Source organism: Oncorhynchus mykiss, chromosome 9, assembly GCF_013265735.2.
Source record: "Oncorhynchus mykiss isolate Arlee chromosome 9, USDA_OmykA_1.1, whole genome shotgun sequence".
In the NCBI taxonomy this organism is placed as follows: Eukaryota; Metazoa; Chordata; class Actinopteri; order Salmoniformes; family Salmonidae; genus Oncorhynchus; species Oncorhynchus mykiss.
In genome coordinates, this window is record NC_048573.1 from 61319616 (window position 1) to 61345915 (window position 26300).

A 26300-nucleotide genomic window follows, 5' to 3' on the forward strand; every position below is an offset into this window, starting at 1 on the left:
CTTGTTGGAAGACAAATCTCCGTCCCAGTCTCAGGTCTTTTGCAGACTCCATCAGGTTTTCTTCCAGAATGGTCCTGTATTTGGCTCCATCCATCTTCCCATCAATTTTAACCACCTTCCCTGTCCCTGCTGAAGAAAAGCAGGCCCAAACCATGATGCTGCCACCACCATGTTTGACAGTGGGGATGGTGTGTTCAGGGTGATGAGCTGTGTTGCTTTTACGCCAAACATAACGTTTTGCATTGTTGCCAAAAGTTCAATTTTGGTTTCATCTGACCAGAGCACCTTCTTCCACATGTTTGGTGTGTCTCCCAGGTGGCTTGTGGCAAACTTTAAACAACACTTTTTATGGATATCTTTAAGAAATGGCTTTCTTCTTGCCACTCTTCCATAAAGGCCAGATTTGTGCAATATACGACTGATTGTTGTCCTATGGACAGAGTCTCCCACCTCAGCTGTAGATCTCTGCAGTTCATCCAGAGTGATCATGGGCCTCTTGGCTGCATCTCTGATCAGTCTTCTCCTTGTATGAGCTGAAAGTTTAGAGGGACGGCCAGGTCTTGGTAGATTTGCAGTGGTCTGATACTCCTTCCATTTCAATATTATCGCTTGCACAGTGCTCCTTGGGATGTTTAAAGCTTGGGAAATCTTTTTGTATCCAAATCCAGCTTTAAACTTCTTCACAACAGTATCTCGGACCTGCCTGGTGTGTTCCTTGTTCTTCATGATGCTCTCTGCGCTTTTAACGGACCTCTGAGACTATCACAGTGCAGGTGCATTTATACGGAGACTTGATTACACACAGGTGGATTGTATTTATCATCATTAGTCATTTAGGTCAACATTGGATCATTCAGAGATCCTCACTGAACTTCTGGAGAGAGTTTGCTGCACTGAAAGTAAAGGGGCTGAATAATTTTGCACGCCCAATTTTTCAGTTTTTGATAAAAAAGTTTGAAATATCCAATAAATGTCGTTCCACTTCATGATTGTGTCCCACTTGTTGTTGATTCTTCACAAAAAAATACAGTTTTATATCTTTATGTTTGAAGCCTGAAATGTGGCAAAAGGTCGCAAAGTTCAAGGGGGCCGAATACTTTCGCAAGGCACTGTAGTTCAGTTGCCAACTTTACATGAGCTTGTAGCCTTTTTTGAGGTGAAGTATAGTGTCCATTTATCAAGTTGTTTAGCTAGCTTCATTCAGCACCAAATTATGTAGACATGCTGAATTGTACAGAGCTTACCCCAGGCTTACCTCCACAACATGTTAAGGCAATGCACATACACAAAATATGAAATTGTCTCAATGCAACGAATGAAGCTAGGCAAAGCAGCAAGGCCTATGTTGACCCTATCCATCAACAGCCAATTTCTGTACTGAATGAAATATTACCACTACCTTTTTAAAACCATGTCTATTTATATTTCCATAATAAAAAGCATGAGCTTGATTTAGTGTAGAGAAAATGATTTAGTGTAGAGGTGCTGACTAACGGCGAACAAACTGTAACCTATAATAATATATACTGTATATATATATAAACTTCTATATATATAAACTTCCAGTAATTTATTGGGTAAAACACCAACTCTTTTATTTATATATATTTTTGTTGTTGTTGTATTTTACCCCCAATGGACTCAGGCGTCCTCTGAAACATGACCCGCCAAACTGCTCTTCTTAACACCCACCCACTTAACCCGGAAGCCAGCCAAAACACCATTCAACTGATGACCAAGGTCAGGCGTCCGGCCGTCCCAAGGAGTCACTAGAGCGCAATGAGCCAAGTAAAACCCCCCCGGCCAAACCCTCCCTTAACACAGATGACGCTGGGCCAATTATGTGCCGCCCTATGGGACTCCCGATCACAGCCGCATGGATCGAACCCAGGTCTGTAGTAGCACCTCTAGCACTGCGATGCAGTGCCTTAGACCGCTACGCCACTCGAGAGGTCCTTATCTTTATTTCCCAAACACATTTCAACCCAATCACAATCACTTTTTGGTATTTGAATAATTTTAGGCACATTTTAACAGGCTCAACACCTAACAAACACTTGCCATTGGCTCAACAATTGGCTCAACTTACCCCAAGGCAAACACTTTGACTGTATTAGCCGACACAGGACACAGCTACAACGATGCCCTTTCATTCTAGGTTTAGGACCTCATATTGATGCTTATAGAGACCCAAACTGATGTATAGAACCATCTTAAAATGATCTACTTTGGTTTAGATACAAGCACCATGAAACCTCTAACACAATAAATTCATTTCATTTGGTAAAAATCTATTTTTTGGACCCAACTTGATTACCACTTTTTCCATGTTGTTTCTTCCTTCACAAACTCCATGAAATGATGACCTCTTTCTAAGTATTTGGTCAAATGGTACATTTTCTGTATGGTTTCCTAGAAACAAGGGTGGCTTAACTTGCCCATTTTTCCACCCCTTACCCCTTACCCCTCTCTCCCCTATATAGTAGTAGTCTTCAGATCTCATTTCTACAGCAGCATACACAGTACAGTTTAAGAGTGCACAGTACATCCTGTACTTGAAAGTGAACAACTAAAATATATGCAACCTCTTAACAGCGCTACTGCACTGTGCCTCTTAATGCAAACCTTTGCTACACTGCCACCAAACAACAGACATATACAGTATATCACAAAAGTGATTGCACCCCTCAAATTTTTGTAAATATTTGAGTATATCTGAGCTGCAGCACGGTGGCCAAGACCATATAGCGGTTTAACTGGACAGGTTCCACTCAGAACAGGCCTCGCCATGGTCGACCAAAGAAGTTGAGTGCACATGCTCAGCGTCATATCCAGAGGTTGTCTTTGGGAAATAGACGTATGAGTGCTGCCATCATTGCTGCAGAGGTTGAAGGGGTGGGTGGTCAGCCTGTCAGTGCTCAGACCATATGCCATACACTGCATCAAATTGGTCTGCATGGCTGTCGTCCCAGAAGGAAGCCTCTTCTAAAGATGATGCACAAGAAAGCCCGCAAACAGTTTGCTGAAGACAAGCAGACTAAAGACATGGATTACTGGAACCATGTCCTGTGGTCTGATGAGACCAAGATAAACTTATTTGGTTCAGATGGTGTCAAGCGTGTGTGGCGGCAACCAGGTGAGGAGTACAAAGACAAGTGTGTCTTGCCTACAGTCAAGCATGGTGGTGGAAGTGGCATGGTCGGGCTGCATGAGTGCTGCCGGCACTGGGGAGCTACAGTTCATTGAGGGAACCATGAATGCCAACATGTACTGTGACATACTGAAGCAGAGCATGATCCCCCTCCCTTCGGAGACTGGGCTGCAGGGAAGTATTCCAACATGATAACAACCCCAAACACACCTCCAAGACGATCAGTGCCTTGCTAAAGAAGCTGAGGGTAAAGGTGATGGACTGGCCAAGCATGTCTCCAGACCTAAACCCTATTGAGCATCAAACGGAAGGTGGAGGAGTGCAAGGTCTCTAACATCCACCAGCTCCGTGATTTCGTCATGGAGGAGTGGAAGAGGACTCCAGTGGCAACCTGTGATGCTCTGGTGAACTCCATGCCCAATAAGTTTAAGGCAGTGCTAGAAAATGATGGTGGCCACACAAAATATTGACACTTTGGGCACAATTTGGACATTTTCACTTAGGGGTGTACTCACTTCTGTTGCCAGCGGTTTAGACATTAATGGCTGTGTATTGAGTTATTTTGAGGGGACAGCAAATTTGAAGTGTTATACAAGCTGTACACTCACTACTTTACATTGTAGCAAAGTGTCATTTCTTCAGTGTTGTCACATGAAAAGATATACTCAAATATTTACAAAAATGTGAGGGGTGTACTCACTTTTGTGATATACTGTACATAACATGCTGACAGATTGATCACATCAAAGGAAGTCTAGCTGCACTGGTTCTTCAAGACATGTCACATTATGTTACTGGGTAACAGGCTTCAGCTCAAGGTGTGCTAATGTGGATCTGGTGGAAATAGATACACAGAGGTTACACAGAGGTTACATAGAGGTGACACGGTTCTGACCTACTGTAATGCCAATCCTGGTGTGTTTGATTGATTGTTGAGGACAGGTTGCTGTTGGTTCCAGGTTGATAGGGTTCTTCTGTCAGATGGCCAGTAGAACGCAGAGGTGTGGCTGTGCTTGTCTTCAATCTGTCACTACAGTCATAGCTTCTCTGGCCTGGTGGTGTTAAAGTACATATGCATGGATTGGAAATAGTTATTATACTTTACTTTACATTTTATTGTAATGAGAAGCTACATGTTTAGGATAAATTAACTTGGGTGTCTACTTAGTATGTAGTTTTGCTGATGTGTTTTAGTTTTGCTGATTTAATTTGTTCCTACTTAATCAACTACATTCAAAATAATTTTTTTAGCACTTACCCTCCATAGCAAAACGATAGATGCAGTCCTCCTCAGAGGGCTTCAGAACCTGCACCGAAACCATCCCACTATGCTGGCTGCTCACATCGTTGCTGGCACTGCAGTAGTACTGGCTGTCTTCTTCCACAATGCCACAGTGTAGGTGCAGGTCTGCTGAGCTCTGAAACTGGATGTCCTGGGGTTGGGTGGATTGGTACCAGGTGTACTGGACACTTGTGCCCTTTGCACTAGCACAGTGCACTGTCACAGGCTGGCCCCAGCAAGTGTCTCCCATTGAACTCAGGGGCCATACCATGGGTTTGGACACTGCCACTGGGAGAGAGAGATGTTATTTGGATAATGCAAAAGAAAAGGGGAAGGGGAAACTGCCAGTAAAAGTAAAGAGCAAAAATAATCTTACCAAATGTCACAATTAGATTGATGGAAGTCATGATATCAGCATGGATTTTATCAATCCCAACCCAGTACACTCCAGTATCCTCTAACTTGAGATCTGTCATGATGATGAACAACCCCCTTCGCTGTGCATCTATGATCTGAGACCTGTGTCTGAGCTCTCTGTTGGTGAGGTGATCCGAGTCCATTAGAATAACACAGGTCGACCTAGACTCCCCACGACACCAGTACTTCTTACTGAAGAGGTACCGGTTTGTTTGGTACTGGCAGAGCAGACTGAATCCACTCCCAACATTGGCCTGGATTACTGTTTTGTCACACTGAAGCTGGACACTTGCTGGGAAAAGAAACACAACAAATAGTTAGATAAATCATCATTGTTGGTCAACAGCCCTTTCAGACCTACAGAATGTCTTTTTAAATATGTTCTGCAGGTTGAAAATAGCATTTCCTGTGTGCTGATGTACCCTGAATAGTATTCTGTATGCAGTAAATGGTCCTCATCAGTGGTGTAAGAAAATATACTGTGCAGGTACATATCTACTTCATATACAGTATATACAGTACCAGTCAAAAGTTTGGACACAACTCCTCATTCAACGGGTTTTCTTTATGTTAGGAATTATATGAATAATGACTAAACAATATCTACATTTGAAACAACTAATGAAACTTACTCTGTTTTAGTATATCTGATTAACAATATTAATTCATGAGGAAGGGATTGTGGAGCATGTAACAGGGGGTAATTAAATAAAATAAATACCATTTCAGCCAGGTTGGAGAAGACTGGAAGTGTGGGTTTTTAAGTAAGCAGAAAGGGTCGTTAACCTATGGTTGAACCGACTCAACTTAGCTCTGGAATGTTTAGATAAGGCAGAGTGTGTTTTCTCAGGTTTTCCATTAGCTGGAACTGTCTGCTGAATGGTGACGTCATATTTTGCATATAAACTGTTGTTCGTGGTTACATGGCAACGCGCTCCGAGAATAAATACTATTATCTAATTTTGATAAGACTGGTCTCTGTCTATTTTATGCAAATAGGAATCATACAAATTCTTATAAAATAGACTGTATAATTAATAGGAATTATGAAATTCCAGTGACACTTTATTTTTACTATTTTTATTTTCAAATATATTTTAGATTTTAGATTTTAGATTCTTCAAAGTAGCCACCATTTGCCTTGATGACAGCTTGGCACACTCTTGGCATTCTCTCAACCAGCTTCACCTGGAATGCTTTTCCAACAGTCTTGAAGGAGTTCCCACATATGCTGAGCACTTGTTGGCTGCTTTTCTTTCACTCTGCAGTCCAACTCATCACAAACCATCTCAATTGGGTTGAGGTCGGGGGGATTGTGGAGGCCAGGTCATCTGATGCAGCACTTCATCACTATCCTTCTTAGCCCTTACACAGTCTGGAGGTGTATTGGGTCATTGTCCTGTTGAAAAACAAATGATAGTCCCACTAAGCGCAAACCAGATGGGATGACGTATCATTGCTGTGGCAGCCATGCTGGTTAAGTGTGCCTTGAATTGTAAATAAATCACTGACAGTGTCACCAGCAAAGCACCCCCACACCATCACACCTCATCCATGCTTCACGGTGGGAACTACACATGCGGAGATCATTTGTCCACCTACTCAGCGTCTCACAAAGACACAGCAGTTGGAACCACAAATCTCAATTTGGACTCATCAGATCAAAGCACAGATTTCCACCGGTCTAATGTCCATTGCTTGTCCTTCTTTGCCCAAGCAAGTCTCCTCTTATTATTGGTGTCCTTTAGTAGTGTTTTTTTTGCAGTAATTCGATCATGAAGGCCTGATTCACGCAGTGTCCTCTGAACAGTTGATGTTGAGATGTCTGTTACTTGAACTATGTGAAGCATTTATTTGGGCTGCAATTTCTGAGGCTGGTAACTCTAATGAACTTATCCTCTGCAGCAGAGGTAACTCTGGGTCTTCCATTCCTGTGGCGGTCCTCATGAGAGCCAGTATCATCATAGCGCTTGATGGTTTTTGCGACTGCACTTGAAGAAACGTTCAAAATTCTTAAAATGTTCCATATTGACTGACCTTCATGTCTTAAAGTAATGATGGACTTGGTCTTTTCTCTTTGCTTATTTGAGCTGTTCTTGCCATAATATGGACTTGGTCTTTTACCATATAGGGCTATCTTCTGTATACCTCCCCTTCCTTGTCACAACACAACTGATGGGCTCAAACGCATTAAGAAGGAAATTAATTCCACAAATTAACTATTAACAAGGCACACCTGTTATTTGAAATGCATTCCAGGCGACTATCTCATGAAACTGGTTGAAAGAATTCCAAGAGTGTGCAAAGCTGTCGTCAAGGCAAAGGGTGGCTACTTTGAAGAATCTCAACTATAAAATATATTTGAATTTTTGTAATACTTTTTTGGTTACTAAATGATTCCATATATGTTATTTCCTAGTTCTGATGTCTTCACTAGTATTCTACAATGTAGAAAATATTACAAATAAAGAAAAACCCTTGAATGAGTAAGTCAAATCAAATCAAATGTATTTATATAGCCCTTCGTACATCAGCTGATATCTCAAAGTGCTGTACAGAAACCCAGCCAAGAACCCAAAACAGCAAGCAATGCAGGTGTTGAAGCAAGTGTGTCCAAACTTTTGACTGGTACTGTATATAATGGCAACCCTGTTGATAATGATAATGTATATGATTGGAAAAAAGGGTGTGAGCGTTAATCAGACCGAGAAAAAAATCAACACAGTTGTGGTTTGATATCATTATGTAGTCACAGACAGGCGTAAGTACGACAAGCTATGCTGAATACAGTTTCAGAGGAATTCTACTGTTACTGTATACATGTTCATCCCTGTAAGGCAGGGGTGTCAAAGTCAAATGGACGGAGGGCCAAATAAAAAAATCAGCTACAAGACGAGGGCCGGACTGTTCGAATGTTCATTGAAAAATTTTTAAATGACGCATATAGTCTAGTGAACCTAATTGAACCTACTGAAAACCTAACAAATATATTACAATATGATCAGATAAATAAAGCAATATTTTCTTATGGCTCTGTCAGTAATCTTTAATTTTCAACAGACACAAAAGACAAATTTCCTTTATATAAATATCCCCATAACATGAACATTAAATGAAAGAAACCGGTATTCAAGGCACCATCAGTAGACTATATTTTCTATTTTAGCAAAAGTGGGCTAAATTTACTTCAAAGAAAAAACAATAATAGCAATTTTCTATCATCCACTCAACTGAAATATTTTTAAAATATAATTGGATTGAAATACAAAAAAATAAAGTGCAAAAATCTATTAATCAAAAACAACACTTTGTTTAAGGAGAAGTAACATGCAGTGAAAACAAATATTAAATTTTAACTTTTAAACTTGAACTGAGTAAAAACTCTAAATATGTGATTGCACAGTAATGTTCACTTGTTTGAGGTTGAGGGTGATACTTGGTGGTGTCCCATCTTTTCCACAAGTTCATCAATGTTCGGGGTAAGGCTCTGAGCTGAAGAAATCCTCAGAATTGAGTGGAGGTGTTCAGCAGTAAGTCGACTTCTGTGTGATGTTTTGTTCAGGTTCATCAAAGAAAACAGTTGTTCACACAGGTATGTGCTGCCAAACATAGACAACGTTTGAGCAGCCTGGATGCGCAGCTGGGGCATTGTGCCGGGGAGGAACTCCGCAGCACCCACTGCCGCATATTTTGCCCTCAGTGCATCATTGCATTGGAGGTCAATCAACTCCATTTGGAGGTTTGGTGGTGAGCTTTCCACGTCAACAGCAAATGGGTTACCGAGCAGTTCCAACCTGCTTTTTTGTGCTTCAAAGTCAGCAAATCGGCGTCGAAAGTCAGCGGCAAGCATACCTATTTTATCAGCCAACTGTGTGCTCGGGAACGCACTGGTAGAGAGCTTCTCTTTCATGGTCTGGCAGCTGGGAAAGTGGCTCAAATTTTCTTTCCGCATCTGCGTCTCCCACAGAGTCAGTTTGGTTTTAAATGCCTTCACTGTACTGTACATATCAGAGATGACACGATCCCGACCCTGCAGCTGCAAGTTTATTGCATTCAGATGACTCGTAATGTCACACAGAAAAGCCATTTCACACAGAAACATTTCGTCTCGGAGTTGTGTTGTGTCTTTCCCTTTGCTGTCCAAGAACAGACAAATCTCCTCACGAAGCTCGAAACATCTTTGAAGCACCTTTCCCTGGCTTAGCCATCGCACCTCTGTGTGATAAGGCAAATCACCATGCTCCGTTTCTAACTCCGTCAGAAATGCCTTGAACTGGCGGTGATTCAAACCTTTGGCTCTGATAAAGTTAACTGTGCGCGTGATGATGCTCATTACATGCTCCATTTTCAAGGCTTTACCGCACAACGCTTCCTGGTGTATGATACAATGATAAGCTGTCAGCTCACCTGTCGCGTTTTCCTCTTGCATCTTTTCCCGTATCTTCGCCACCAGTCCGCTCCTGTGTCCACACATCGCAGGTGCTCCGTCGGTTGTCAAACCCACGAGTTTTTCCCAAGGCAGCTCCATCTCATTTACACATCTTGACACCTCTTCATACAAATCATGCCCCGTAGTTGTGCCATGCATAGGACGTAAAGCCAAAAACTCCTCTGTCACGCTTAGGTTGGAGTCCACTCCGCGGATGAAAATTGACAACTGGGCAATGTCAGAAATGTCGGTGCTCTCATCCACAGCCAAGGAATATGCAATAAAATCTTTTCCCTTTTTCACAAGCTGCTCTTTTAGATTGATGGACAACTGGTCTACTCTCTCGGCAATGGTGTTTCTGCTCAGACTCACATTTAAAAAGAGTTGCCTTTTTTCTGGGCAAACTTCGTCACAAACTTTAATCATGCAGTTTTTGATGAAATCCCCCTCCGTAAATGGCCGGGCTGATTTAGCGATCTCTTCTGCCAAAATAAAACTGGCCTTGACAGTTGCGTCCGCGTGTGTGTCCGCGTGTTTCGTTTCATAATGTCGTCTCAGATTATACTCTTTCAGTACCGCCACACTTTCTCCACACAGAAGACACACAGGTTTTCCAGCTACCTTCGTGAACATATACTCCGACTCCCACCTTGTTTGAAACCCCCGGTTCTCAGTATCCACCTTCCGTTTTGCCATTTTTGATGGGTATCTGAAAGTTAATTTTACTGTGATGCTGACGACTGCTGTGCCAATAAATATTGAAATGAAGCAGCCTACTGCTCGGTGCGTCACCTTTGCATTGTGGGAAATGTAGTATTGGTGCGTGTAAAAGATCTGCGGGCTGCCGGCTTGCTGCGGGCCGGTTCTAATAATAAATCAAGATCATCCCAGGGGCCGTAAAAAACCTTCTTGCGGGCCGGATGTGGCCCGCGGGCCTTGACTCTGACATATGTGCTGTAAGGGTTGTCGTTGGTGGAAGAAGGATCGGACCAAGGTGCAGCGTTGTAAGTGTTCATGATGATTTTTAATTCAAACTCAGAACACTAAACAGAAAATAACAACGTGAATTTACAAAACCGAAACAGTACCGTGTGGCCAAAACACTCACACGGAAACAAACACCCACCAACCAAAAGTATGATTCTCAATCAGATACAACTAACGACACCTGCCTCTGATTGAGAACCACACTAGGCTGAACACAAAAAACAACATAGAAAAACAAACATAGACTGCCCACCCCAACTCACGCCCTGACCATACTAAAACAAAGAATAAAATAAGAGAACTATGGTCAGAACGTGACAATTCCTTTGATATCAAGAAATGTTATGTACAATTGTGAGAGCATGAAAACAGGAAATTTCTTTCAAACAAACTGGTTGAAAAGGAACTATAACCACGTTGTAATTACTACATTTAAAAGTTGATTAAAATATACTTACTTTCACAGAGCAACAGGAGATAAAGGACCCTCATCATGGTAAGACTAATGTCCTCCACCAGCCGTCTCTATCTCTGAACCTATACAATAGCAATTAAACCTGTGAACGAGGTTATTGTAAGATGAAGTGTCGTTTTGATGATGAGACAGGATGTCACTGAAATGGACTGTGGTTAGTGCGGCATCCTCCTCTGTTAAGAGAGCTTCAGAGGTGTGCAGAGGATGTGAATAGACCCTCTATAACGAGATCCAATTGGCATTATTCACCCTGTTCAATTTCACTGATATACAGTATTAGGCTCAGATGAATTTGGTTTTGGTTTAATCATCCATAATACATAATCTTATATAATACAACGTTAAAATGTATAGGCATATGCTGCTTCAAATAGTTATTTGTCGGGGGTGGAGAGTACGACTACTTTGAACCATTCTGCTCCAGGACCATTCAATTATGCAATTTTATAGACCTTCCACTATGTGTCACCCTAGTACATAAAGAAAAGGGGAACCTGTTGATTGGTGATCACTGCCAACATGTGATTCTTTGGTTTTGAATTTTACTTTATTGAGAAAGTAAAATCCAGATGCTGAAAATTAAACCAAATTAATCTGACTTTGGTGATACTTGTGTACTGACTCTCCAGCCTAAATTTCCTCCAAATGACTGTAGTGTAATCATGGCAGCTTCCTCACCGTGTTTCTGTAATGCTGGACAATCAGCTGTCTCAGTAGAGTTGAGATAACTGTACCTGTCAGTAGGTAGTTAAACCTCTTCTGTCAGTTGTATCTCCATCAGGTGGCAACACACACAGAGATTACCCACACATATATTACACACTCAGAGATTTCCCACATAGAGATCACACACCCAGAGATTACACACACAGAGATCACACACATAGAGATGGCATACACAGAGATGACACAAACAGAGATTACACACAGAGACATTGCACACACAGAGATTACACACACAGAGATTACACACAGAGAAATCACACACACACAGCGATTACACAACACAGGTATTACACACACAAGCAACAACACAGGAGTTGGTCTGACAATAGTCACTACAAGCAGAAGAGGGAAAGTGAATGTACCAAGTAAGTACTTGTACTAATATATTGTTTATAGAAGACATGACACTGTCAATATGAGTACAACTGGTACTGGAACTTTGATTCTCTCTCTCTCTCTCTCTCTCTCTCTCTCTCTCTCTCTCTCTCTCTCTCTCTCTCTCTCTCTCTCTCTCTCTCTCTCTCTCGCAGTAGATCCAATAGGAACTGTTTAGACAGCTTTAGCACCATAGCATCTCTGCAATTCTACCAGATAGATTAACATGGATCTTTCCAGCTGGACTGTGGGGGAAGATGCCAGACAGAAAGAGAGAGGGAGTCTGTCTTACAGGATCTAGCCAGCCTTCACCTTGACTCCACACCACCCCTCCCTCCTGGCCTCTCCCTCCTGGCCCCTCCCTCCTGGCCCCTCCCTCCTGGCCTCTCCCTCCTGGCCCCACCCTCCTGGACTCTCCCTCCTGGCCTCTCCCTCCTGGCATCTCCCTTCTCCCTCTGTGTTTGTGTCTGTGCCTCTCTCACTGTATCTTTCTTTCTATCTTTCTCTTTATCTCGCTCCCCCCCTCTCTCTCTTGCTCACACACACACCCCAATGAGGTGCTTTGGAGCTTGGCTGGCTCTAGGACCCAGTGAGAGACACACAAGGGGGTGTGGTGATATTTTTTTTAACTGACCACAGAACCTTTTAGCTTGCTGCTGCTGCCTCCTTGAACTGACAACAGCTCTGACAGTGCCTTGTGCCTCTCACCAGGCCCCTTGGAACAGAGACACCCCCAGCCACCCGAACCCTGTCCCCAGGTCCCGTGGTCCTCTGTGTCCTGACATGCCAGGCAGCAGCAGCACACGCGTAGCCCCAGCAGCCCAGCCATGGAGCAGCAAGCCTGGATACTGAGGGGCTTCCTGGCTCAAGTGGAGAGCAAGGAGGCTGAGGAGGAGGAAGCAGAGAGTGGCTTCACAGGGGAGTTCTCAGTGAGTTCATCTATTTATTTGATTACTTTTCTCACTGTATAAAAAAGTGGATTTAGTCTTATGAGTTGGCCTGTCCTGTGATGCTGAGTGTTTACAGTTTGTCTAAACATCGAGAGCATGTGAGGGAGTGTATTTGTTTTTATGTGAGTGTGTGTGGACAAAGAGAGAGTGCTGTTGTGAAATTTTCCAAGAAGAATTTCACAAAAGAACGCCATGTTCAGAGACATACTATTTATGTTATGCTGTTTCTGTGCGGGTTGTTCCTGTATGGGTTGTTCCTGTATGGATTGTTTCTGTATGGGTTGTTTCTGTATGGGTTGTTTCTGTATGGGTTGTTTCTGTACGGGTTGTTTCTGTATGGGTTGTTCCTGTATGGGTTGTTTCTGTATGGGTTGTTCCTGTATGGGTTGTTTCTGTATGGGTTGTTTCTGTATGGGTTGTTTCTGTATGGGTTGTTTCTGTATGGGTTGTTTCTGTATGGGTTGTTTCTGTGTGGGTTGTTCCTGTATGGGTTGTTCCTGTATGGGTTGTTTCTGTATGGGTTGTTTCTGTATGGGTTGTTTCTGTATGGGTTGTTTCTGTGTGGGTTGTTCCTGTGTGGGTTGTTTCTGTGTGGGTTGTTTCTCTATGGGTTGTTTCTGTGTGAGTTGTTCCTGTGTGGGTTGTTTCTGTGTGGGTTGTTTCTCTGTGGGTTGTTCCTGTAGGGGTGGTTTCTGTGTGGGTTGTTTCTGTATGGGTTGTTTCTGTATGGGTTGTTTCTGTATGGATTGTGTCAGTCAGTCCCCAACTACTGCTTATGAGCTTCCTCTTATTGCACTGCTGCCTGTTTTTGAAGGCCCCCATATAAGTAAGATGGGGGCCAAATTTGATGTTACGGATGCAGAACCCCCCCGCCTCACCACCCTGTACGCACATACACACACATACACACATAAACACAAATACATATATACACACACACATACACACATAAACACACACACATATATATACACACAGATATACACACACACATACACACATACACACACATATACACACACACATACACACATGCACATTGTGTGGCTGAAGGGCGGGTGGGTGCCAGGCGGGTTGAATAAAGAGAAGCAATACCGTAAAAAATCCATAAATGTAATTATTGTGCAGTTTATATAGTCTACATTGAGGTTTTTCTTTCATTATTTTAGGCTATCTGGTATTACTGCATAAGCCTAAACGTTAGGGTTTAACTGTAGCCTACGCGCGCCAAATAGCCTACACAGCCAATCGCCAAACAAAGCTTCTGGGAAGGGCAGAAGAAGTTAACGTCAATCCGCGGAGGCAAAAAGGACATTGTCGATGTTTAATTCAATAAGACACAAGCTGCAAAAGGAGAGTTGAAAATAAAGAGAAGGGAGGACCAGAAAAGTAATGTTTAGTAAAGATTTGGGGAAGTGGTAAAAGAGGAAGATAATAGTGCCGGCTATGTTATGTGTGATGATTGTGAGGCTCTATACAAATTCAACAGTCACATGACGGGACTTCGAATAGGCCTATAATATGTCAGGGGACTTGTAGCCTACTGTTTAGATGTGTTAAATGGAAACTGAAATTTGGACATTGACTAACCAGAATAACATACTGTTTTGGCAAACTCCAAGACCTCTGATAATACTAGTCCCGTGCGAATAGAAATCCCTATGTTTTGAGAGAAATGTCGGAGTTTGACAGGTGTTGCTCGTGGTTTGAGCAAGAAAACAACTAATTACATAAGCTGAAAGATGTGCTGCGCATAGCCTATACAGTGCATTCATAAAGTATTCAGACCCCTTGACTTTTTCCACATTTTGTTACGTTAAAGCCTTATTCTAAAATGTATTAAATAAAATGTTCCCCTCATAAATCTAAACACAATACCCCATAATGACGAAGTGAAAACAGGTTTTTAGACATTTTTGCAAACTTATTAAAAATAAAAACAGAAATACCTTATTTACATAAGTATTTATACCCTTTGCTATGAGACTTGAAATTCAGCTCAGGTGCCTGTGGTAAATTCAATTGATTGTACATGATTTGGAAAGGCACACACCTGTCTATATAAGGTCCCACAGTTGACAGTGCATGTCAGCTCAAAAACCAAGCCATGAGGTTGAAATAATTATCCGTAGAGCTCCGAAACAGGATTGTGCTGATGCACAGATCTGGGGAAGGGTACCAAGAACACAGTGGCCTCCATCATTCTTAAATGGAAGGAGTTTGGAACTACCAAGACTCTTGCTAGTGCTGGCCACCCGGCCAAACTGAGCAATCAGTGTAGAAGGACCTTGGTCAGGGAGGTGAAAAAGAACCTGATGGTCACTCTGACAGAGTCCATCTATCGTTCCTCTGTGGAGATGGGAGAACCTTCCAGAAAGACAACCGTCTCTGCAGCACTCCACCAATCAGGCCTTTACGGTAGAGTGGCTAGACGGAAGCCACTTCTCAGTAAAAGGCACATGACAGCCCGCTTGGAGTTTGCCAAAAGGCACCTAAAGGTGTCAGAATCATGCAGTGTGGATGTTTTCAGTGGCAGGGACAGGGAGACAAGTCAGGATTGATGGAAAGATGAATGGAACAAAGTACAGAGAGATCCTTGATGAAACCTGCTCCAGAGCTCTCAGGACCTCAGCCTGGGATGAAGGTTCACCTTCTAACAGGACAATGACCCTAAGCACACAGCCAAGACAATGCAGGAGTGGCTTCAGGACAAGTCTCTGAATAAGTGGCCCAGCCAGAGCCCGGACTTGAAACCGATCTCTGGAGAGGTGTGAAAATAGCTGTGCAGCGATGCTCCCCATCCAGCTTGAAAGGATCTGCAGAGAAGAATGGGAGAAACTCCCCAAATAAAGGTGTGCCAAGCTTGTAGCGTCGTACCCAAGAAGACTCGAGGATGTAATCGCTGCCAAAGGTGCTTCAACAAAGTACTGAGTGAAGGGTCTGAATACTTATGTAAACGTGATATATATTTTTTTTCACAAGGTTTGTGTGTAGATTGTTGAGGGGAAAAAACAATTGAATACATTTTAGAATAAGGCTGTAACGTCACAAAATGTAAAAAAATGAAAGGGATCTGGATACTTTCCGAATGCACTGTATATGAAGGGCCTATACGTATCGACTTTTACAGTGAATGTTTTTTTAAACTTTTTGTGGGATTGAACTGAACATTGCCAAATGCATCATGAAAAAATATTGCACCTCTGGAATAACGGACATTCTGGGGTAATAAATACATAACCAACGTTCTCTGGTAATACTAGTACTGTGCAAATATGGCTGCAGCCTTAATATTAACTCCTACAGATTTAAGCATTTATTGCAATGAAATTATACACCAAATGTAGGCAAAATTTGGACTTGGGAACAGGAGTGGAGAAAGTTATTTATTTATTTCTGCATCTTCAGAGAATGCTATGCTCAGTTAGATACCATCTATAGAGGTGCTGTCTTTGTCATAAAAGCTGATAGTATTTCAACCACATAAAATATGCATTGAAGCCGAACTGAAATCTTATCAGAAACAGGTTTGGTGGTTTTCACAGCTTTCTTTTTCCTTACAACTGGTCAAACTGATGTCATTTGGACATTTTGCTTCATTGTATTTTCTCCCCAGTCCCTAAACATCTTTGCACCGTGAAAGATGACAGAGAAAACTTCAAAGATGTCAACTAGGTTGAAGTGTTCATTCTATCGATCTATTACAGTATTCTTTCTGTTGAGTGAGGGTTTATTTAGTTTTCTAGGGCAACATGTAATGACAAAAGAGAAGCTACATGTATCTAATTATAGTCAAGTTGACTAACAAATAGCCAACCTAAATTGGGAAATTATAAGCAGAAACATATCTAAATCAGGCAACACCTATTAAGCAATCGTTCTGCAGTCTTTGACTGTAGCCTATAGCCCATTTTATTTATTTGCGGCACTGCATGTTTCCAGTAATCTAATGACTAAGTCTGAGCCATGCCAGAACTGACGTTAAGCTTTGGCAGTGGTGTGGTGTCACAGTGTTACCCACCGAGTGTACAGTACATGGGTGTGATTATAACACTGACTCTAAACTCAGAAACAAAGGTGCTATCTAGAATCTAAAACTGAATCCATAGGAGAACCCTTTGAAGAGTTACTAGACTCAGACATAGGAACTGTGACAACTGCAATCTCATTGGCTGTGTGGCTACTCACTTCCGATTCCCCAGAGGAACAAGGTGTTTAGACACCCTTACATTTAGCCAGACCGGTCTGGGTGATAGACTGAGATAACCCCTTCCCTCCTGCACCTGCAAATATATGCCAAATATTTTGTTTTCTATTTTCCTCACTTCTCACTGTTGCAGAGGCTCAAACGCCAGTCCACCAAGTACCGCACTGACAAAACCTACCCCACCAAAGTAGCGGAGAAGCAGGAGAATGTGAAGAAGAACCGATACAAGGACATTGTTCCCTGTAAGTCACATTTTACAGTTACAGTCTAATGTAGTGGTTTGAAGTGGTATATTTATGCAGTCCTCACTACAATACTGTCATCATCTCACCTCAGTTGACCACAGCAGAGTGAAGCTGTCCCTTACCACCTCTAAGAATGACAATGACTACATCAATGCCAGCTTCATCAAGGTAGGGTGACTTGATCTTGGTATAATAGAAGACACAATAGAAGAGTATCTGCAGTAGAGTCCCAGGGTGTGTGACCATATGCTCTGTAACCCCAGGGAGTGTCAGGGGCCAGGGCCTACATTGCCACTCAGGGCCCTCTGCCCCACACCGTGCTGGACTTCTGGAGGATGCTCTGGGAGTACAACATAGAGGTACCACTCTGTCTGCCTGTCAGTCTCTGTGTGTATGTCTCTTTCACTCACTCTTTCTCTCTCTCTCTCTCTCTGTCTGTCTGTCTGTCTGTCTGTCTGTCTGTCTGTCTGTCTGTCTGTCTGTCTGTCTGTCTGTCTGTCTGTCTGTCTGTCTGTCTGTCTGTCTGTCTCTCTCTCTCTCTCTCTCTCTCTCTCTCTCTCGGGTTGTTCCATGACATTTCAGCAAGCCATAATACCCACCATCTCAGATTGTTATGAAATTGTTTCTGTAATTAAACAAATAGGATAAGCATTCCTGAAACATTATGATGGTGAAATATAAGTTGATATCTGAAAAATTAAGCTAACACATTTTAATTCATATGATTAATATATTATTCAATAATTATAGTATAAAACATCCAATCAAATCGATTTGATTTTTGTTGTTGATGATTAGATATATTATCAGTTCTCTATGCTTGACAAGTAGTATTGAACTGGGGCTCTGAGTATTGTTTGATCATCCAAGATTTCAGAACAATCTGAGATGGTGGGTGTTGAAATCCTATTTTTCATGCTTTTTGAGGTAGAACAACCCCCTGTCATTCTCTCTCTGGTGATGTTGCACTGATGGGGATCTTGTCTTCTATCAGGTCATAGTGATGGCTTGCAGGGAGTATGAGATGGGCAGGGTAAGTCACTCTCTATGCTCATGTTTACTTTATTATTACACTGCATTTTATAGTCATAGACTGTGGTAAATATTAGGTCAGTGTTGTAGCCTGCTGCACATTGAAGACAGATTGTTTGTAATGTGACCCACATACTCTTTTGTAGAAAAAGTGTGAGCGCTACTGGCCGGAGAAACAAGAGGAGCCATTTGTTTGTGACCCGTTTACTATTTACTGCGTGAGTAGTAGGCTACTTCTTCCCTCTCTCTGACCACTTCCTGCTTTGGTTGGTTCTCTTGTCCTCTCGCAAGACAACCGGCCTCCGGAAGTCAGCCCCTCTAGCATTTGTTTTGTCTTGTTCCCTGCACACCTGGTTTTCATTCCCCAATCACACTACATGTATTTATTCCTCTGTTCCCCATCATGTCTTTGTGTGAGATTGTTTCGTGTTACGTGTCTATGTTGACGTGCTTTACTGGTATGCGTTTATTCCGTGTTTTATTTCACGCAGTATGTTATTGTGTTTATACAGTATTATTGTGACTGTTTGCGCGTTGGCACTTTTGCATTGGCTGGAGGTTTTGACGCAGTGGCGTGCATCTGTTGGTTTCTCCTGCCTCAATAAAGTGTGCGCCTGTTCACAACTCTCTGCTCTCCTGCACCTGACTCCGCTCCCAGTACCCACGCCATTGACACCATAACTATGTTATCAACACTACAGTTAGTAGTAGTCACGAATGGTAGTTGAATACAACCTTATTGAAAAGCCAGATACAAAAAGATACAGGCATATACAAAAGTCCCTTGATGTGATTAGTACTTTTTCCTGTTAGGATTCTAATTTATAGGGTTCTGCTCAAATATGCCTGAAATATGCATAAACATGAATAATCCCTCATGTGTGAAGTACATGTAGTAAACTAATGTTATTCCCAAACTAAAAAGAAAAGCGTCTGCAGGTTTTCTGTGTGAAAATAAAGCTAAACTGCCAACTCTGTGTGTTTGTGTACAGGACTCAGAGGAAAGTAAAGGGGACTATGTGAGCAGACACTTGAGGGTGACCTATCGTAATGTAAGAACTGTTTATACCCTTATTATCAACTGAGATGGAGTGATAATTAGAAACAGCCATGTGAAGAATCTGCAAACAAGACATAGAGTGCCTTCGGAAAGTATTCCGAACCCTTGACATTTTCCATATTTTGTTACGTTACAGCCTTATTTACAACCTTATTCTAAATGGATTACATTTTATTTTATTTTAATTATCTCAGCAATCTACACACAATAGCCCATAATGACAAAGTGAAAAAAGGTTGTTAGACATTTTGCAAATGTATTAAAAGTAAAAACCAGAAACACCTAATTTATTCAGTATTCAGACCCTTTGCTATGAGACTTGAAGTTGAGCTCAGGTGCATCCTGTTTCCATTGATCATCCTTGAGATGTTTCTGCGACTTGATTGGAGTCCACCTGTGGTAAATCCAATTGTTTGGACATGATTTGGAAAGCCACACACCTGTCTATATAAGGTCCCACAGTTGACAGTGCATGTCAGAGAAAAAACCAAGCCACGAGGTCTGTGTTTTGAGAAAAATGATTTTGACAGGTTTTTGATTTAGATTTTGACAAAACAATAACTGATTTGATGAATTGAAATGAGTGCTCCGCATAGCCGATACATGAAGGGCCTACATTTGTCAACTTTCACAGTTAATGCTTCTGTTTATATGTGTTCTGTGAATGATCTGAACATCGCCAAATGCATCATAAAAAAATATTGCACCTCTGGAATAACGGACATTCTGGGGTAATAAATACATAACCAACGTTCTCTAGTAATACTAGTCCTGTGCAAATATGGCTACAGCCTTAATATTAAGCATTTATTGCAATAAAATGATACACCAAGTATAGGCAAAATGTTGACTTGGGAACAGGAGTGGAGAAATAGATTTCTTTCTTCCTGAATCTTGAGAGAATGCAATGCTCAGTTAGATACCATCTGTAAAGGTGCTGTCATCATCATGAAATCATGAAATCTTATCAGAAACACGTTGGGTGTATTTCCCAGCTTTCTTTTTCCTGACAACCAGAAAATCCTCCCCGTTGTTTATTGATGTATTGTGTTTTCTCCCCAGTCTCTAAACGTCTGCGAAAGATGACAGAGTAAACTTCACTGGTGTCAACTAGATTGCAGCATCTATCTAATTATTGTCAAGTTGACAAACAAATAGCCTATCAAAATGTCAGAAACTATGAGCAGAAACATATCTAAATCAGTTCTGCCAAAAAATAGCCTGTAGCCTATTGCGCATTTTCTATATTTGCGGGTTAGGGTTGGGTGTGGGCCTCAGATTTTCACTTTATCACATGTAGTTGGGCGGTTGCAGCAGATGGGTTATTAGTGTGGCATCACTTTCTCACACACACACAAACACAAGACACAAGTTCTTCTCTAGGTTTCTTCCTAGGTTTCGGCCTTTCTAGAGAGTTTTTCCTAGCAACCGTGCTTCTACACCTGCATTGCTTGCTGTTTGGGGTTTTAGGCTGGGTTTCTGTACAGCACTTTGAGATATCAGCTGATGTAAGAAGGGCTATATAAATACATTTGATTTGATTTAGTTGTAGAGGGTGCAACAGGTCAGCACCTCAGGAGTAAATGTCAGTTGGCTTTTCATAGCCGATCATTCAGAGTATCTCTACCGCTCCTAATGTCTCTAGATAGTTGAAAACAGCAGGTCTGGGACAGGTAGCACGTACGATGAACAAGTCAGGGTTCCATATCCGCAGGCAGAACAGTTGAAACTGGAGCAGCAGCACGACCAGGTGGACTGGGGACAGCAAGGAGTCATCAGGCCAGATAGTCCTGAGGCATGGTCCTAGGTCTCAGGTCCTCCGAGAGAGAGAAAGAAAGAGAATTAGAGAGAGCATACTTAAATTCACACAGGACAACGAAGACAGGAGAAATACTCCAGATATAACAGACTGACCCTAGCCCCCCGACACATAAACTATTGCAGCATAAATACTGGAGGCTGAGACAGGAGGAATCGTAAAAAAACACTGTGAAAGTGTGTAACCCCACCCACACGAAGATCACCCCCACGTCACATACCCAAGGGGGGGCGCCAACCCGGACAGCAAGATCACGTCAGTGACTCAACCCACTCAAGTGATGCACCCCTCCTAGGGACGGCATGGAAGAGCACCAGTAAGCCAGTGACTCAGCCCCTGTAATAGGGTTAGAGGCAGAGAATCCCAGTGGAGAGAGGAGAACCGGACAGGCAGAGACAGCAAGGGCGGTTCATTGCTCCAGTGCCTTTCCGTTCACCTTCACACTGCTGGGCCAGGCTACACTATCATAGTCGAGACCAAGTGTGCATCTCTGACATGGGTAGGCAGACCATTCCATAAAAATGGAGCTCTGTAGGAGAAAGCCCTGCCTCCAGCTGTTTGCTTAGAAATTCTAGGGACAGTAAGGAGGCCTGCGTCTTGATTTTAAAACAAACTTCCTATTGATTCATTTTTTGACAATCAATGTATTTCCATGGGCTAATAGCAGTATGGCCAAATTCAATGTTTCTTAAAGTAAATGTTTTATTCATTTCTTTTTTAGACCTACAGGGGTCCTAAAATTCAAAATTGAATAGCTAAATGATCCTTGGTATGACCGTCTTAAAACAATTCCATGTCAGCTTATTAGAAACCCAGCCCAGGCCCTTAGACTCTTGATGCTGGACACTTATTTTTATTCTCCCCAATTTTGTGATATCTAATTGTGATCCAATTACGATCTTGTCTCATCGCTGCTACTCCCCAATGGGCTTGGGAGAGGCGAAGGTCGAGTTATGCGTCCTCCGAAACATGACCCGCCAAACCGCGCTTCTTAACACCCACCCGCTTAACCCGGGAAGCCAACTGCACCAACACGTTGGAGGAAACACCATTCAACTGACGACCGACTCGGATGCCTTACATAGCTCATTCTAATATATCTACTACTGTACATTGCATTTTAGTTGCAGTGTTTATTCACACTGCATATTTAGATTCTGAATTCTTGACATAGCTCACTCTAATATATCTACTGCTGCACATATCATTCTTAATATAATATTTTCGGTATATATACGCATAGATTGCACTTGGGTTACTGATACAGTGTTATTTGGGTGGTTAATTGTAATCATTCTGAGATTTATTGATGATTTATTTTTTGATTCATTTGTATACTTGTTTGACATTTTACTGCAATGTTAGGAGCTACTAACACAAGCATTTCGCCACACCCACTATAACCTCTACTAGACTGTGTACGTGACCAATACACTTTGAGTTGATTTCATGGGGTAGGGGTAAACAGGAAGTCAGTGTGAGTACACATGTTTCCTGGTGTGTTCGTCTGTCTGCGGGGTAGGGGTAAACAGGAAGTCAGTGTGAGTACACATGTTTCCTGGTGTGTTCGTCTGTCTGCGGGGTAGGGGTAAACAGGAAGTCAGTGTGAGTACACATGTTTCCTGGTGTGTTCGTCTGTCTGCGGGGTAGGGGTAAACAGGAAGTCAGCGTGAGTACACATGTTTCCTGGTGTGTTCGTCTGTCTGCGGGGTAGGGGTAAACAGGAAGTCAGCGTGAGTACACATGTTTCCTGGTGTGTTCGTCTGTCTGTGGGGTAGGGGTAAGCAGGAAGTCAGCGTGAGTACACATGTTTCCTGGTGTGTTCGTCTGTCTGTGGGGTAGGGGTAAACAGGAAGTCAGCGTGAGTACACATGTTTCCTGGTGTGTTCGTCTGTCTGTGGGGTAGGGGTAAACAGGAAGTCAGCGTGAGTACACATGTTTCCTGATGTGTTTGTCTGTCTGTTTTAATATTGAACTCTGTGGTGTTTCCATAAGTGGTGCCGGACCCTGAGACAGCTGCACTATATCAACTGGCCCGACCATGGGGTCCCTGACACCATCCCTCCCATCCTGGAGCTGCTGCAAGAGATGCGATCCTACCAGGCCCATGGGGATGTGCCCATCTGCATACACTGCAGGTCTCCACAAACACACACACACACACACACACACACACACACACACACACACACACACACACACACACACACACACACACACACACACACACACACACACACACACACACACACACACAGTAGCCACCACAAGTAGCCACCATCTTACAACAGTGAATCAGTCCAAATTACACCAACACAGTACACAGTTAACCTGAAGTTTGAATCATTGTCAGAGAGTCAATAAGAGTCAATAAAGCATGGTAAATAGGAGAGTCAATAAAGCATGGTAAATAGTTCTACAGTTATAGGTCTCCTTTGTGGCTGATGCTAAGCAGTCATATGCTGTGGGGTCCTATCTCATGAAAAAGTTATTGTTCTGTGGATAGAACACATTGTTGTGGGCATCCTGTTGTAGAGCCCTTTAAGCTCAGTCACCTTCCCCTTCTCTTAGACACATAGACAGGAAGAGTGTGGGTGGGTGGCCAACAGACCACTGTGGGTTGTCAAACAAGCACTTGTATATCTCCCCCTCTCTCTTACTGTCTCTTGCCATGGTTACCGCTAACCTGTTGTAAGGCCTTGGGTTATCTGAGAGTTTAGTGATGATGAATGTTCAAAGGGTTGTCTTTTTAAGCTCTGTCCTCCTTTAACTCAGTCGTCTGTCTTTCATGAGTAAGACGAGTGAGAGAACATTGCGTGTTTCCACACTGCAACCACAGTGGTACACATGGAAATGTCAGCGGTGGACACAGGTCTCCTCTTTGAAAGTTACCCAACATGTTTGACATAGGCTTGAGTCGTGTTGCACTACACTCCAGAAAAAGGAGTTTGCCACAACACACAATGTCCCCTCACCCTGCTCTCTATAATAAGGTTATAATAGGACGTCTTTAGCATCCTAATTTAGGCCCAATTGCTACAGATTTTTTCCACTCAAGTAAGCCCCAGTCAGATGGCATAACACTTCAGTAGTCAGTTAATAGTAGTGTCTGTGTAACAGGCTGGCATCCAGGCGTGGTATAGAGAACGCGTCACAACATACCCACACCTCCTAGTAGATAGATGAACCACCAGGAACGGAATGTTTAGTCACAGGCATCAGGCATGCCCATGCCATAGAACCATGCTCTCCTCTCTACTCAGTTAGTAAACCCAGAGTCGGGGGTGAGGATAGGAAGGTTTCATAATATGAAGTGACAGATCTGCTTCCTGGCATGTTTGCCTTGGAATAGTTCACTCTCCATGGGAGACTGGGCTGCCCTCATATCACCTACACTACATGACCAAAAATATATGGACACCTGCTTGTCGAACATCTTATTCCAAAATCATGGGCATTAATATAGAGTTGCTCCCCCCTTTGCTGCTTTAACAGCTTCCACTCTTCTGGGAAGACTTTCCACTAGATGTTGGAACATTGCTGCGGGGACTTGCTTCCATTCAGCCACCAGCATTAGCGAGGTCGGGCACTGATGTTGGGCGATTAGGCCTGGCTCGCTGTCGGAGTTCCAATTCATCCCAAAGGTTTTCGTTGGAGTTGAGGTCAGAGCTCTGTGCAGGCCAATCAAGTTCTTCCACACCGATCTCGACACACCATATCTGTATGGACCGTGCTTTGTGCACAGGGGCATTCTTATGCTGAAACAGGAAAGGGACCTTCCCCAAACAGTTGCCACAAAGTTGGAAGTACAGAATAATCTAGAATGTCATTGTATGCAGTAGCGTTAAGATTTCCCTTCACTGGAACTAAAGGGCCTAGCCATGAAAAACAGCCCCAGACCATTATTCCTTCTCCACCAAACTTTACAGTTGGCACTATGCATTGGGGCGGGTAGTGTTCTCCTGGCATCTTCCATACCCAGATTCTTCTGTCGGACTGCCAGATGGTGAAGCGGGTATTCATCACTCCAGAGAAAGCTTTTCCACTGCGAGTCCAATTGCGGCAAGCTTTACACCACTCCAGCCGACGCTTGGCATTGTGCATGGTGATCAAAGGCTTGCGTGCGGCTACCCGGCCATGGTGACACTGCATCCAGAGGCAGTTTGGAACTTGGGAGTGAGTGTTGCAACCATTCTGTAAGTTGGTATGGCCTACCACTTCGCGGCTGAGCCGTTCTTTCTCCTAGACGTTTCCACTTCACAATAACAGCACTTACAGTTGACCAGGGCAGCTCTAGCTTGGCAGCAATTTGAAGACTTGTTGGAAAGGTGGCATCCTATGACTGTGCCACGTTGAAAGTCACTGAGCTCTTCAGTAACGCCATTCGACTGCCAATGTTTGTCTATTTTCTTTATTTCACCTTTATTTAACCAAGTAGGCCAGTTGAGAACAAGTTTTCATTTACAACTGCTTCCTGGTCAAGATAAAGCAAAGCAGTGTGACAAAAACAACAACACAGAGTTACACATAAACAAACGTACAGTCAATAACACAATATAAAAATCTATGTACATTGTGTGCAAATGTAGAAGATTAGGGAGGTAAGGAAATAAATAGGCCATAGAGGCAAAATAATTACAATTTAGCATTAACACTGGAGTGATCGATGTGTAGATGATGATGTGCAAGTAGAGATACTGGGGTGCAAAAGAGCAAGAAGATAAATAACAATATGGGGATGAGGTAGTTGGGTGTGCTATTTACAGATTGGCTGTGTACAGATACAGTGATCGGTAAGCTGCTCTGACAGCTGATGCTTAAAGTTAGAGAGGGAGATATGTCTCCAGCTTCAGTGATTTTTGCAATTCGTTCCAGTCGTTGGCAGCAGAGAACTGGAAGGAAAGGCGGCCAAAGGAAGAGTTCACTTTGGGGATGACCAGTGAAATATACCTGCTGGGGCACTTGCTACTGGTGGGTGTTGCTATGGTGACTAGTGAGCTGAGATAAGGCGGGGCTTAACCTAGCAAAGACTTATAGATGACCTGGAGTCCAGTGGGTTTGGCGACGAATATGTAGCGAGGGCCAATCAACGAGAGCATACAGGTCGCAGTGGTGGGTAGTATATGGGCCTTTGGTGACAAAACG

The 26300-nt window shown here is 42.8% G+C and overlaps 2 protein-coding genes across 2 annotated transcripts in view; one reads left to right on the forward strand and one right to left on the reverse strand.

The window, feature by feature from the left end:
• Positions 1-3942: 3942 nt before the first annotated feature.
• Positions 3943-10816, reverse strand: LOC110533028 (natural cytotoxicity triggering receptor 2-like). Its single transcript, XM_021617154.2, has 4 exons — positions 10725-10816; positions 4810-5142; positions 4410-4721; positions 3943-4203 (listed from the first exon to the last, which is right to left on the reverse strand). Exons 1-4 carry the CDS (start codon positions 10759-10761, stop codon positions 4010-4012), a joined length of 876 nt encoding a protein of 291 aa, XP_021472829.2. The 5' UTR covers positions 10762-10816; the 3' UTR covers positions 3943-4009.
• A 1672-nt stretch (positions 10817-12488) lies between these two features.
• Positions 12489-26300, forward strand: part of ptpn22 (protein tyrosine phosphatase non-receptor type 22) — a 30635-nt gene continuing 16823 nt past the window's right edge. Inside the window, exons 1-8 of the mRNA XM_021616587.2 lie at positions 12489-12771; positions 17133-17241; positions 17336-17412; positions 17508-17603; positions 18239-18277; positions 18423-18494; positions 19269-19328; positions 23151-23293. Of these exons, the coding sequence (XP_021472262.2) occupies positions 12670-12771; positions 17133-17241; positions 17336-17412; positions 17508-17603; positions 18239-18277; positions 18423-18494; positions 19269-19328; positions 23151-23293 (698 nt within the window). The 5' untranslated portion in view covers positions 12489-12669. The remainder of the gene's footprint in view (positions 12772-17132; positions 17242-17335; positions 17413-17507; positions 17604-18238; positions 18278-18422; positions 18495-19268; positions 19329-23150; positions 23294-26300) is intronic.

Excerpts from the sequence above, each read along its gene's own strand:
- LOC110533028 (XM_021617154.2), bottom strand. The coding sequence starts at position 10,761 with ATGATGAGGGTCCTTTATCTCCTGTTGCTCTGTGAAA. Across the intron at positions 5,143-10,724 it reads TCTCCTGTTGCTCTGTGAAA|CAAGTGTCCAGCTTCAGTGT; the intron begins GTAAGTATATTT and ends TTCTTTTCCCAG. Across the intron at positions 4,204-4,409 it reads CTATCGTTTTGCTATGGAGG|GCCAGAGAAGCTATGACTGT; the intron begins GTAAGTGCTAAA and ends TAACACCACCAG.